Raw genomic sequence first — 15,573 nt, 5'->3', positions numbered from 1 at the left:
AGTCTGTTCTTCCTTTAGACAGCCATCTCTCCTGACATCATTAAGACACATTCTTATTCTCAGAAAATATATAAACAGCATTCCTTCTTCAGAGAATAAAAAATTATCACCCACCTATAACTTATAAAAGTGAATTAAGATTATGGAAGAGCCTGTGGCAAACAGCACATGCCAAAGAAATGCTGTAAGAAAAACTGTATTGATGTAAATGTTTAAAATCAATTCTACCAACTTTAAATTTAAACAAAACACTACTTTACTATATACTTTATAAAATGAAAATAATTAGTCTCAACAGAGACAATAATTTCAAAGAAAATAGCCCTCTCATAATTATTGTTTAAACTGGTTCCACATAATATATTGGATCAAAAATACTGAAAAGGCAAAATTCTAATTAGAATCTGTGGTTTCAATTACATTCTTTCTAGATCCTGTATTTAACCAGGGGGGGAAAAAAAGTATTGAGCATGCTCAGATAAACCTCGGGGGGGAGGGGTATTATCTTTCAGAATAATATTAAGGGAGAAGAGAGAAATAAAAGATTACAGTGGCCATGTTCCTATTTCTAAATATGTGTTTGTAATATAACTGAATAGTTTTTATTCCCCTCACTTCCATCCCTTAATTAATAATTACTAATTAAAGCCTTGATCAAATTAAGTTCCAAACTTATTTTAGCTGTAATGTATGCCTCTAACTAGCTCAGATACTATGTTTCTAGTTAACACCTGAGACATGACGCTAAGCAGGTGGGCCCCCAGAGATCCCCTTTCAAATACTTGGGGAAAATATACTGCATGCAGTTTTCTACTGCTTTTAGATCTGCTTCAAGTAAGAATATATTTTCCTTCCTAGATAAATATGCCTAATCAACAAAATTCCCATCACACAGAAGCATTCACTAATTTATGGGGTTTTTTTGTTTGTTTGTTTGTTTCTTGTTGGTTAATTACTAAGGGGAGTGTCCTTAAAGTTGTTCAAGTTGAAGTGTACAGGCTGCATCCTGTCTCTTGAGAGTGTCTCATTTTGATTCTTCTCATCTGTAGGAAACTTGTTAAAACCTCATTTTAAAGACATCCCAGAGAATAATGTTGTTCTTTAAACTCTCCAGATAATTAATTTAACCTTTGGGCAAAGAAGGATTAGGGGATTTTGAGTGCAAGGGAGTGAGGAAGCTGACATAAACCACAATGAAGAATATTTATTTGAATTATATCTGCACCTTCCAATCTGTAGACCAAACAGCCAAGCATTCAACAAATTCTCCAGAGAAATTTTAACTGGCAAGCTTGTGAGTTAATAGCTTGTTTACCTTTTTTTAGGCTTTCTGGTATATTACTGTAGTAAAAAAACAAACACAGGCCTATTAATAACTTGCAAATTTATGTGGAAATAGTTTGATATTAAACAATACAACAATTAAACATTTCTGTTTAATGGTTCTAAATGATACCATGAAACGTGAGTTTTAACTATATAAAAAAGAATCTAGTGAGGCAAAAAACCTCTCTTGGCAATAGCATGATGATAATTTTTAATCAAGGAGTTCTACTTATAATGCTTTAACAATTTGGGTTTGTCCTTATAACAGAACAGATGGAATATTTATCTACTTAGGACTTAACAGACAACATACAATAGCTACAGCTACATGAAATCATATGACAGTGCTTCTTAATTTCTGGAGTTCTGGTGGGTGGCTTCTGATGAGAAACCCTTGCAAAGCTAGCACTAGCTTCTTCAGCCTAGCACCCTCCAGATGGTGTTGGGACTGCAGTTCCCAGAATTCTCTGCCAGTAGCCTTCCTGGCTGAGAATTCTGGGAGCTGCAGCCCCGACACCATCTGGAAGTCACTAAGACTGATGCAAATTTTAAATGGCAAAAATACTGTACATTCACGGATAAACCAAGAATTTTAGGTGCCAAAATATACTCCTCAAATTAGGTTTGCTCTATCCAGGGATGAGCTTATCTGAAAGTATATATGTTGAGTATTACTGTAATACTGAAAAAGTATTACTTTTTAAAAGTACCTGTGAATCCTGTTTATATTCATAAATAAACCCATCCATGGATAAAGTAAGCCCTCAAATTGTTAACCAAAATACCATGAAAAATGTGCTACCTGCAAATAAGCCAGTTGTGAAAATTAGAACGTATAAAAATTTTGAGGGTCCACTTATCTGCAGACAGGGTAAAAGACAAAGATTTTCTATGGGACTGAAAATAGTGGGGGAGAGGACCACATAGTGGTATGCTGTGCCTGAACAAACTAAGAGAACAAATAGTGTGTGAGTATCTTCATGATACTACTGTTAAAATCTTCTTGTTCATTCTCCATGTCTCTAAATCCCTTTGGCACTCTTTAAGCACAAACTATTCAGAGGAGCTCTGTTGGAGCAAAGGAAGAGAGAAAAAAAAAACTCATTTTGGACAGAATGGATTTGAATTATTTTATGATGCAGTTTTATTGATGAAATGCCTATTCAAGTATTATTTGCTATATTTTTCTTCCAACAGTTAATGTTCACAGTCACTTTCCTGTGAGCAAATGATATAATGTTTTAGAGCGGCTACTATAGAATTCTTAGTGTAAGCATAGCAGAGCTGCTGTGAACTGGTTAAGGCAGAGCCAAGTGGATTCTCAGCTGTGAAAACTCATCAGGTGACTTTCACCAAATCACATTCTCTTAGCCCAGCCTACCTCAAACCTTATAGGCTTCTTATTGTGAAGATAAAATGGAAATCCTCCTGTAAGCTGCCTTCAGCTCCTACCAGAAAGACAGGATATTAAAATTAATTAATTAATATAGCTTAGCTTTAGTTCAGGTTTTATTGCTAGATTTTTCTGTCCAATCTGGGCTCTGACCCAAAAGGGGGAGGGGCCTAGGAGAAGGAAATTCCTTTTCCCAAATAATATACAATTTTTAAAATTAAAAACTTCCACAAAACTCTCCAGGAACTGATAAATTCTTTAGTACGAAAATTACACTGATTCATCTATACAACTAGTCCCCGACTTATGACCTCAATTGAGTCCAAAATTTCTGTTGCTAAGTGAGACATTTGTTAAATGAATTTTACTCCATTTTATGACCTTCCTTATCACAATTGTTAAGTCAATCATTGCAGCTATAAAATAAATCTGGCATCCCCACTGACTTTGCTTGGCAGAAGGTCACAAAAGTTAATCACATGACCCAGGGACATTGCAATCATCAAAAATATGAGTCAGTTGCCAAGCCATCTGAATTTTGATTACATGACCACAGTGGTGGTGGTGGTGGTGGTAGTAGTAGTAGTAGTAATAATAAAACCATTGGAAGGAACCTTGGAGGTCATCTAGTCCAATCCCCTCCTCAGGCAGGAAACCCCATACCATTTCAGACAAATGGCTGTCCAGTCTCTTCTTTAAAACTTCCAGTGTTGGAGCATTCACCACTTCTGGAGGCAAATTGTTCCACTGATTATTTGTCCTAACTGTCAGGAAGTTTCTCCTTAGTTCTAGGTTGCTTCTCTCTTTGGCTAGTTTGTTAGAATGCCGCAACAGTTGTGTGAAAAATATAAGTCATTTTTCTCAGTGCTGTTGACTTACAACAGTTCATTTTGTGTGGTCTGTGTGTATATATGTATATATGTTTGTGTAATAAATAATACAGTGTGTGTGTATGGCCCCAAAATTCTGTTGCTAAGTGAAACATTTATTGAGTTTTGCCCCATTTTATGACCTTTCTTGCCTCAGCTGTGAAGCAAATCACAGCAGTTATTAAATTAGTAACATGAGTCTTAAGTGAATTGGGCTTCCCCATTGACTTTGCTTGCTCACAAAAGGTGATCACATGACCCCGGGATACTGCAACCATCATAAATATGAGTCAGTTACCAAGCATCTGAATTTTGATCACGTGATCATGGGGATGTTGCAACGGTCATGAAAAACGGTCATAAGTCACTTTTTTCAATGCCACTGTAACTCTGAATGGTCACTAAATGGACTGTTATAAGTCGAGGACTACCCGTACACTAGTTAGGAGAACAGCGTCTATAGCATTTTATCACAAGGCTTCACACTTTGTGCATAAATGCATTGCTTCCCTTTTAATGGTGAAGTTATTAGCTATTGGGTGCTAAAGAATAAAAATATGTTCTCCTGCATATCTTTTTGTCTTCAGCACAACTTGCAGGGGCTCTGTTGCTGGCATGCAATTAGCCATTTAGGTTCTAATCCAGAGACAGATACCAACTACAAGTCTGATTTGGTGTGACAGCTGCAAAAAAGAAACATACAAAAATAACTTCTGTTAATGCACCTCTGGATTGTGGCCCTGGGTATTAAGAGTGCAACTGGTACTTCAATCAAGGAGGAGATTTGTTGACTAGCAAGGTTAACTCATAAGCAAAGAATCTTGTAGCACCTTTCGCTCTAACAGACTGACTGATACCATTGTCACAATCTGTTTCTAACACCAAGATGACGATGGGCAGGACTTGGTTTATAGTAAATGAAAATAAAAGTTGAGATCAAACATAGGCAGCACAATCTCCACCTAGAACTTGAAGGGACGGTACATCCAAGAAAACTCCAAATAAATTTAGCAATGATAAGACAGAATTCTGATCGGGAATTTAGATACCAGTTGTATTTCAGTAGCAACATTTTACGGCAATACTTATAAGTCTTTTAGAGCTATATCACCTATAACTATAAAAAGTAATCTCAAAATTAGAAAATATTTGTATTCTGTGTATTAAGCCTGGAGACTATAGCTGCAATGCTAATCAACTTCAACTGGATAGCTCTCTTATATGCTTTCTGTGTCTTAAATGATATGGCATGTCAGAAACTCCACTGTGCGAAACTATGCTTAGTACTATTAATCGGCTTTGGAAAACTGTAACACATGAGTGCCAATATGTACTCAGGCAACAACCTGTATCTTTTGCCTTTAAGACAACTTTCATTTTAATAACTTTAATGAAACTATTATAAGTTATCCTCAATAAAACTCACCAGCAAGAGCTATGAAAGTCAGCTCTGTCATTACACTCTTAATGGGTTAGAAATGAGAAGTCAAGAGAAATTTTCCTCACTGCAGTGAAGCATGTATGTCATTTTAATAACAGACTCCTCTGTTTTTACAAGCTGCGTAAGAGGAAGATGATCAGTAGGTACTGCTGTTCCGATGCTACAATGAAAGGACTTACACCTATTGGTTTTCCTGGCTACTTATTTTAAAAGACACAAAGATTCTGTTCTATCTGATGAAGGGCAACCATTGTTTCTTAGTATAGGTCGTTCTCATCATATGACCACAATTGGGATCAGAATTTCCACTGCTAAACAAGCTGGTTGTTAAGTGAGTCATGCTAGATTTTACAGCCTTTTTGTCAGAGTTGTTAAGTGAATCACTGTAGCTATTAAGTGAATCACGCAATCATTAAGTGAATCTGGCTTTCCCCCATTGCCTTCGCTTGTCAAAGTCGGCTGGGAAAGTTGCAAATGGTGATCCCATGAACACTGCAACCACTGTAAACACATGCCAGTTGCCAAGCGCCCAAATTTTGATCATGTGACCCTGGGAATGTTGTGATGGCTGTTAAGTGTGAGGACCAGGAGTTCTTTTTTCAGTGCCACTTTAACTTTGAATGGTCACTAAACAAATTGTTGTAAGACAAGGACTACCTGTATGTTGCTTGCCAGTTTTCAGCTTATGATAAAAGCTTCCAGATGATAAAGAGGAAAATGTACACATGTGAAAATCTGGGTGTCCAGCTATGCACTGGCTACATAACTTCAGCTGCGATGCATGAAAGATACGTGTTAGGTTTGAAGAAGAATATCATCTTAAAATATCACTAAGTAAAGGATGACAAATGTGCAAAATATTTATACTCTTTCTTTAATGCAGTACTTTCAGTATCCATAAGTTATGGGCAAACTTCTATTTATCCTTCTTCTGAACTCCCGTTTAGTTTGGTTCTCCTCTAATAAGCATCACGCATATGCCAGAACACATGGTTAGCGTAAATGCAATTGCCTAAAAAGCACTTTGAAGACCCAAAAATAATACTTAAATTCAAAATATTTATTTTGTTTTTAGCAGAGCTTCTACAATTCGAATTCAATCATTACTGTATCACATCAATTATGCTTTGAATGAGCACTTTGAGACAGGTCAAGGTCAAATGCAGGTATCTACATCAATGAATACTAGAACTTTCTGGGAATATATTTAAAGCTACAAGATCTGGGCTGCAAAGTTCTGGATGATCATTAAATATCAAACAAAAAGAAAGAGATAAAGGAATGGGTTCTGTGCTGTCACCTAGTTGTCCAGATTTTTGTGGCTCAGATGTTGTAACAGCCTTACCATACAGCTAAACCATGTTATCAGGAGAAACCTCATCTAGTGTCCTAGAATTTCTATCTGTGTGGCCACTATTAATCACTCTTACACAGAAATAAATTAAGAATTGATTACTTGAGGATCTTCCAGGAAATGGGGGGATGAAACCTCAATGATACTCCATTTTTGTATTTAAATTAGGGACACAGAACATTAATAATTCCTTCTCTGTTTCCTAAATTCAGGTGGTGGTGTTGCTTGTTCTTTTTCTCAACACTATGTTATAAACTTATTTAGGATGGTTAGATACTTTAAGATGTTGCAATTGAAAGATGATTCACACATGTGACAATGTGGTATGTCTGGTTTTGATTTAACACGATGCATACATTTAATACTATGGTCTGTAAGATAACATTTATCACTTAACATGAACCAGGCACTATGCCTTGTTGCACAAATTATAATTAAAACTAATACGTGAACAACTGGGAAACCTAAGGTATCTTGCCATCTCTGTTCCAGAATAAAAACTGGGAAAAGGTCTGTCACCCGATTACTCTAATTTGTGTTTAAAATACTGAAAATATGGCTATCCAAGCAATACTACTATTACAACTAAAACTCACTAAGAATGAAACCAACTCGATCTGTCCCAGAAGGACATTCCATAACTGAAGTATAACCAAAACAACCCTATCCCAGGAACCTAACAATCTAATCTCATTGGTGATACAACATAGGCTTATGATAAAAACTGTATGAGATATTACAGCGTTCAGATATTCAGGCTCCAGTCAGTGAGGACTTTATAGATAAAAAACATCATCTTGTTTTGGGTTTAGGAACAAGTGGGCACGCAAATGTAGTTAATATCTGCTGATGTCTAGTTTCTAAAGCATAAATCATACAGTAGTTTTGTCAGCTGAATTCACATTAGCTGAAATCCAAAGTTTTTCAAGGACAGCCAGTACAAAGACTGGTTTCACACATCATGCTAAGCCATAATTGGTTAACTACCAATTTACTGAAATACTACAATTGTGTGAAGTGCAAACCTAGTCAGAGTGTTATAGTAATCACCCTAGAGGTAGCTAAGGCATGATTACAGACTAGATTCCTTGTCCCCAGGAAGCAATGTAACTAGCACAAAGAAAGGAACTCTTGGCTACTTGGCTGTCTAAAAGCAGTGCTAGGTCTAAGAATCCGCAATCCCGCCAGGCCACAAAGCTTGCAAAATTGCAAAAATAAAATAAAATAAGGGGATACAAATCCATCCATTATAGGTCGTACCTAAATTCTAGGTTTGTTTGTCTACTGTCAATCTTACGAGGTGGATCAGAACAGGAAACATGATCAGATAAATAATACTAATACATTGTATAGCAATATTAACACATTTATGCAAGTCTGAAAGTCAAATTCCCTTACCGTCTAAGAACCTAGAGAGGGTCCCTTCTGAGCCTCTTGTTCTACCCATAATGTAGTTGCAGGCTATGTTGTCTCTTATCTGGCCATTCCCTAAGCAGCATCTCTTTGTCCCATTCCCAAGGCCTTTCCCACATATCATTACATCTACTGACCAGTAAAACCTTCATTTTATCTCAACTGAGCCTCAGACTGTGTGCTAATATTCAGTCCTTCCTATTGTCCAGAACATTCATAGCCTTCTTGGCTTAGTTGAAAAAAAGAGTTAAATGTCATCACCATGGTATATTCCCAACATTTCTATGAAGATGTGATAAAAATCAGTGTGGTGAAGTGGTTAAGCTGTAGGATTAGGAAGGGGAGACCCAGTCCACGCTCAACCATGGAAGTTCATAGAGTCACTATCTCTCAACTCAACCAACTCACAGGGCTGTTTTGAGGAAAAATAGGTGAAGTGTCAACCTATTATGTACACACTTTGAACTTCTGTCAAAGACGTGACATAGAAATGTAATAAATAAGAATTACATGGATAGTATATGCTACCCATGACCCATTGGGTCATCACTTCAGCAATATTTCCTTACCTAAACAAACAGAATGACTAAGGGCAGGCAAACAAATAGTGGGAGAAAGAGCAAGTTCCAACTTTCTGCAGGCTTCCCCATTGATCTTCTTGTAGGAAGCTGATAGAGAGCATTGGAAATGATGATCATGTGATGGTGGTTGACCACAGGAATCAGGAGTCCCTGAGTTTGGATACATTTTTTAAGTTAGTCCATTTGAGGTACATTGGTTTAAAAATTGTTGCCTTATGATGCACTGTTTCACCCAATTGAAGGTTACAAACATTAGAAGGTTACAAACATTTGGTAATACATATATGCCTGAAGGATCTAATAAGTCAAGGACCAAAAGGCAGTGAAATTGTCTTCTAGTAGCTGTTTCAGAAAACATCTGGCCAATACATTCAGGAACCCCCCCTAATATATTATCCCTCAATCTTGAATTAGCTAGTTTCTGAAGGATGCATTTATAATGCTCCTGAGAATGCTAGAAGCTCCCAAACAACTAACAGAGATGTATTCCTATTATTTAAATGACTTTCTCAAGAGTTCACTGAAGCTTGGACACAGAATGGAATGGGTTGAAATAATGGTCTTCATCCAGAATACCTAGAGTTGTGGTGCCAAATCTGGTATATCTGCTATATTCTCCTATATTTGACCATATTTTAAAAAGAGATATTTGCTGACAGTTATCTAGTTTGAAAGGATTAAATACATAAATAAATAAATACTTTATTTTGCAAAATTATTATTAGAGGAGTTGAAATTAATCATTTTACTTTTCATTCTCAAGACAGTTCAACTGGTTGTCAGACTTATGTCCATTGTAATGAACAACCAGCCTTATTCCTCCAGGCAACTTGGCTCATGGCCTTAAGTGAATCCCATTAATCAAAACTAAAGAAGTGGCTCCCTCAGTTACATTAGAAGCTACGTAATATACTTTAATGTGAAAAAGGTTATTTTATCAGAACAAGGTTACAGAATTTATCATAATAGGTTTTGTGGAAATGAGCAAATACTCTTCTCATTACTTGGAATGTAATACCATTGTCACTGAAGAACCCAAAATAATTCTATGAAAGAACACTGGGCTAGAGAGAAATGATTTATCAGTTACAAAGGAGGCCTTAATTTGCTTTAGCAAAAGTCAGTCTAGTCATTTATTTAATTGCTTCATTGCTTTAAGTTCTACAGAAAACCAAGACATCTGTGTTCTGTGTTCTTAGCCACAATCATCTATCTACTACCTAGGTCATCCCCTTCATAAATCAGTCAGAGCTCAAGCAGGGTGACCAGTTATAGTAACTGAGACAGCTGTGATTTTAAAAATTAATTTTAGGACTTCAAACATGTGGATTTGGGTCCTCAGAAGATGAGGCTACAGGGATGCTTTGGGCAGCAACTTGAATAAAACTTTAAGCAGATATTTAAACCCATCCCTCTTTCACAAAAAGGAAGATTTGAAGCTAATCTTCACAATGCATAGATGATATTGTCGCAAACAGATAGTTTATGATATCTAAACTGATATATAGATATTAATAACTTTTCAATCTAGATCACAGTTGAATAACAGGTGATAGATTCATCCTGGACAACCTGTGCATATCCCTACTTTCATTACCCCTTATGCCAGCAACCTGGCAAAAGACCATTCTTCCTGAAAATAATAAGAGACAAAGATACATACTGTTCACGCTGACAAGCTTAAGAAGCAACAGGGTTACATTAACTTCCCTCAGTTAGCTGTGCAGCATAACATTTCTTACTACTGCTGACAAAGAGACAAAATCTTAAGAGTGGCCCTACAAAAAAAAAGGCAGCTCTAGTCATACCTTACAGCTTGTTTTACTTTTTATACCCACTACGTGGGGACTAAAATGGAAAGAAACAAACAGAAAAGTCTCCTTCAACTATGTCAACACCAGGCCAATTGTCTCCACTTTAGTTTTTTTAATAATACAAAAAAATAAAAATGACAGGTAGTGATCCTTTGTTTCTTTTGACGGGGAAGCTGTCAAAGATAGTCACTTTCAAACTGATTAGGGCATCCATGATGGTATGCCCAAAATGCAAAAGAGTATTTCCCAAAGTGCAGGAATTAATTGTGTCAGCTGCATCATGTAAGTGCTCTGCTTCTTGAAAGTGGTAACCTCTCTTATTTCAGGGTAATCTGTCTCTACTTCCCTCCAGAAAGCCAGAAGAAAACTATGGCTTCTTAATCTACCCACACATCATACAATATTTGGATTTTAAAATGCAGGACTGCAACTTAATCTTGCCAAAATGATAAAGGTTGAAAAGTTATACCTTTAGTGTTTAATAATTGTAAACTAGTTGGGGAGCAAAAAAACAAACAAAAAAGCAAGCTAAACAGGGTACTAGCCATCTTTATGACAGGTAAGGCAGGTCGATGTTAATTTCTTTCTCAACTTTCAGAACTGTTATGCTATTGCTTATGTGGCTTAGTTGTTCATCTTTCTGCCAATCTGTCAAAATCTTGATTTCTCTAATAAATATACTTGTTAAGCACCAAAGTAAGAAATCCTTAACCACAATCTAGGATTCAGTTATCTAAAGTAAAATCCACTCAACGAAATTGTGTAGATGTATGTGTGATTTGAGTTCTTAGACCATTGAAGTTTTATAAGTTGTAGAAGTGTTTTCTTGGCCACAAGGCAAATTGGGAATACTTTTCTAAATAAAAGTCATCTGTAGAAAGAAGGATATCATGCATTAAAAAGCAAAGAAAATACTCTTAGTTAACGGGAAAACCTGATGCTAGGTATCTCACAAAAAAACTCAATTGTTTTAATTTTGATTCTCTGAATTCAAAAGATAGAATATTCTGTGATAGATCAGAAAGATCCTATTTCTTTAATTTCTGTATCAAATCATAACAGCTTTTGGAAGACTAAAAAGAGTAGGTGGGCTGATGTGTTTGGCTAAAATTGGAATCACACCTAAGACTTACAGATTTCATTAGGGAAACCACTTATTTTATTCAAGCATATTTCAAGCCATTTCTGGGTCTGATACCATTTCATTAACATTTATAAATGATAGCTATACAATTATTCCTGAAAATAACAAGGGACAAGTAAATAGAGGTTGCTTACAAGCAGCTAGGTAATGGCAGCATAGACTTTTTTTTTAACCTTGATCTAGAAACTAATGTCATTTTAGGTGAGCTAGATTCTAACTCTAGAAAACTCTCTGTCAAAATGCCCATCAAACAGTTCTTGTTAGCCATATTGAAAAATATGTAAACAAGAGCAGTAGCCTGCAGCCTCCTAAGACTATAAATGTCTTGCCAACTGGCACAGTATATAGACAAGGCCCTATTTCTACATATTCTGTACTGCTTTGACTAAGACTCATGCATGTTTGTCTACCAATGGCAGTCTGGCTTCCCAGTTTAATCCACAGGCCTTAGTTTGCAGAAAACTATCCTAAGCATTTGCCACCTCACTATACAAGGTGAACAATACAGATGTAGAAGCATTTTGCCCTGTGCCAATAGAACAAATGCCACCTATCCAGAATAGGACTTAATAGCTATATTGAACTAGCCCTGGCATACATCAGATTCCACTTCTTTCTTTTGGACAAACTGCATTCTGTTTGTAGCAAGAATCCTCTCAGTTCTCCCACAATAAATTAGTGAATTAAAATTACCACTGAGGTCCACTTGGTGAGCCTCTTGGGTGATATAAAATCACTTACACAATGACTTTTGTGGAACATGGTCAGTGTCTCCTTTTGGCCTTATAGGAGTATAGGAGTATTTTGATAACTGTCTCCTATCCTGTAATTAACTCTTTTTTGTTTAATAAAGGATGTTTCAACTGCATAAGATCCAATTGACTGCCATCTCCTAGTACCTATAGGGAAGGATTCATGTATTGAAAGAGATTCTGAAGCAGGCCCAGGCACAATGTGAAGGACAAGATGAAGCATAGTCCCAGGGCAGAGCCCACTGAAAAACAAATGAAATACAGTACTCAAAATATAAACAGAATGCTAGGATATAGATGTGCAACATCAACTGATTATTTTGGGAAAGGCCTGTCTTTGTATGCCCGATAGGCAGAATAAGATTTGAGATTTAAGAAATATGTAACTGCTTTTGCAAAATCTGAATAGGTTTTGGTGATGATTACAAGGTGCAACCAGCATATGGTATGGTGCTTCTCTACTGAAATGAGAGGGAAATTGCAGCAAATGTACAAGCAGCCGCCTTCCGCATCCTGGAGTGGACTATATTCACAATCAGTTACTATAGCATACAAGGAAAAAGGCAACTGAATGCCGAAATAATATCGACCAGCACAGCAGACATTATTTCAGGCTAACTGTTTACCTAATAAGAGGGTTGAAGGCAGGTGATGCTGGTAGTGAATAAGTGGAGGGGCTCCGGGCCTGATGGGTGCTAGATGTCGGGGGAGCAGGTGGCTGCGGGTGGGGTGGGGGTGCTGATAAAAGGCACACACAATGCTCTATCGGGATTTAGGCAGGATGGATCCAAGGTGGATCTTGAGGTGACCGCCAAGCGACCAACGGGTGCTGATGGATGCATGGTGGCACGAAAGGAGGGTGCTGAAGCAATGTGCTGCGGGAGCCGCATTCAGGAGGGCGATCCCACCGGGTGCATGAGGGATGGCAAAATGCTACTCCGGATGACTGAATGCGGGTGATCCGACTGCGCTAGCACCAATGTGGCTGAAGGGGGGATCGCGCCGCCGATGGAAGCGGGGATAAGCGAGCTGAGGGCAGAGGGGTGTGGATGCAGGCTCGGGTCTGACGGCGGGCGAGATGGGGGCGCGCGCGCCCAGTACCTGTGAGGCTCTCCCCTGTTCCGCGCCACTCGCCGCCGCCGCCGCCGCCACCTCGGGGGTCTCGGGAAGGCCGGGCCCGGCGGGGGGCGCGGGCGGCTCGGGGGGGGCTGCTCCCCCCGCCCGCTCTCGCCGCGCCCCAGCCGCGCCCACCGCTTTATTCCGCCTGCGAGTCATGCTTGTCCTGCACCCCACGCAGTAGCTCCCGCCGCCGCCGCTCGCCGCCGATAATGCCGTTGCTGCTCGCCGCCGCTAACGCCGCTCGCCGCCACCGCCGCCGCTGCTTTCAGACAGGACAACAGCCAATATGGCGGCGCGGCCCGTCCGGCCCCTGCCCGCGGGGGAAGCCTTCGCCGCCATCGCCGAGGCGGGCAGTGCCTGGGCAGCGCGCCCCCCAGTGGCTGGAGGAGACGCCATTGGAAGCAGAGTGAGCGCACGGCGGCGATTAAATGGCCCGGGAGGAAAGCCAGTGGCTTTGGGCAGGGAGATCCCAGCACCCCCCCCCCCCTGCAGTTTTCTGCCGGGCTCAGCTGGCTGGTTGTCGTTTGGAGGCAGTTTCCGAAAGTGGGAAAGCTTCTGTTGCAAAAACAGATACAGGTCAGGTAACGTTGATCCTTGGGCACTGATGCAGAAGGAAGAAGAGTGTTTGGAAATGTTAACTGAGCGTTTACCTTTCCATCCAGTAAAAGGGGTCCCCCTCATCTATACAGGCCACCCCCTCTCGTTCCTGTCCCGTTGATTTTTCGCTTTTCCAACTATATATCCTTGCAATTAGTTATTAGAGCCTTCAGTGACTGCCTCAGTTAAAACGCCCATGCAGTTTAGAAGAATGTACTGCTTGTAGTATACAGTATAGTTTAATGTGTGTTTGAAAGCCTTACCACTGTAGATTTTGAAACATTTCTAAACCGCATCCTTAAAATACTCCCTATGCAATGTATAAAGTAAAACAACGTGAAATGTAAAACAATTTCAATAAAACAGTGTTAATAAAAATGACACAACATATTTTGTCAGGAAAAAGGAAAGATTTGAGCAAACAGGTCTGTTTTCAACAGATGCTAGAAACAATACCTAAAATAGTTCTGCTAATGGCCCATCTATTCCAGCATTCTGTGTGATATAGAAGGCAAATAAGTACATTCTGCAAGCTATCAAATTTAGATAGATGTGCTGCTTTAATTCTTGTAGCAAAACTGTAAATAGATATCCAGTCTGGCAGACATTAATAGCCTTATCATGAATTTATCCAGTGTCATTTTAACCTGTCAAAATTAACTATTCCTAATCTGATGGCAGCAAATTCCACCATGTAAATATCCATTAAGTAAAGAAATCTTCCTATATTCAAGTTTAATGGATGACTCTAACATTATGGGAAAAGGATCAAAGCTTCCCTCTATCCACATTTTTCACAGTATAAATTATTTTATATGCTTTATACCTTTCCCCTTACTATCCAATAGTCTGCAGTAATATTAGCAAGTTATGAACAAATTACAGATAGTCCTCGACTTACAACCACAATTGAGCCCCAAATTTTTGTTAAGTGAAACATTTGTTAAATGAATTTTGCCACATTTTATTACCTTTCTTTCCTCAGTTGTTAAGTGAATCACTGCAGTTGATAAATAAATAACCCAGTTGTTAAGTGAATCTGGCTTTCCCATTGACTTTGCTTGTCAGAAGGTCGCAAAAGGTAATTACATGATCTTGGGACACAGCAAGGGTCAGAAATATGAACCGGTTATTGATCATCTGAATTTTGATTACATGATCATGGGCATGCTGGAAAGGTCATAACTGTGAAAAACAGTCATAAGTCACTTTTTCCGTGCCATTGTAACTTTGGTCATCAAATGAACTGTTGTAAGTCGAGGACTACTTGTACCTACTGATGTAGATTAGCAATGGAGGTATATAAAGAAATAGGTCTATTTATTGAGTTGCATGTATACAACATTTATATATTTATATATATATATTTATATATTTATCCATGAATCTGTGTATGTATCCATGAAGCCACTTGTTCTTTTGCTTTATTTAGTGATATTTTTCTTTCCTTTTTAATAATTATACTTTTCTTTCTTTTTTATAACTGCGTATTGTTTATTTTTGTTTAATTTATTTTGTCTTCATTTAATTAAAACACACACATATACAAAGAGAATCTATACAAGGAAAGGCTTCAAATCTGAGAAAGACAAGATAGCATGTACATTCTTTCAACAAAATGGGAGGGGGGGAATTAGAGCTGGTACCGGAAGCATGCTGCATTTTGCAGCTTGTAGCTGGACTAACATCAGACTAGGAAGGTGACATATAAATCTTCAAGGACAGGGCCTGATAATTCATGCTATGCTTTAATAAGCTACCTTTACAGTT

General features: G+C 38.3%; 1 protein-coding gene across 3 annotated transcripts in view; it reads right to left on the bottom strand.

Moving 5' to 3' along the window:
* The window catches only part of FAM193B (family with sequence similarity 193 member B), a 49,958-nt gene that overhangs the window by 30,170 nt on the left and 4,215 nt on the right, over positions 1–15,573 (bottom strand). Inside the window, exon 1 of one of the 3 annotated variants that reach the window (XM_039356705.1) lies at positions 13,189–13,538. The exons of 1 other annotated variant lie outside the window; for it this stretch is intronic. In XM_039356705.1, coding sequence (XP_039212639.1) covers positions 13,189–13,362 — 174 coding nt within the window. In that variant the 5' untranslated portion in view covers positions 13,363–13,538. Of the gene's footprint in view, positions 1–13,188; positions 13,539–15,573 lie in introns of those variants that run through there. One more of the 3 variants, XM_039356707.1, reaches the window with a different exon arrangement.

This window comes from Crotalus tigris, unplaced genomic scaffold, assembly GCF_016545835.1.
Source record: "Crotalus tigris isolate CLP2741 ecotype Arizona unplaced genomic scaffold, ASM1654583v1 scf7180000018829.1913635, whole genome shotgun sequence".
Classification (NCBI taxonomy): domain Eukaryota; kingdom Metazoa; phylum Chordata; class Lepidosauria; order Squamata; family Viperidae; genus Crotalus; species Crotalus tigris.
Note: the sequence above shows the minus strand (reverse complement) of the source record. Positions and strands in the feature narration are given on the sequence as shown.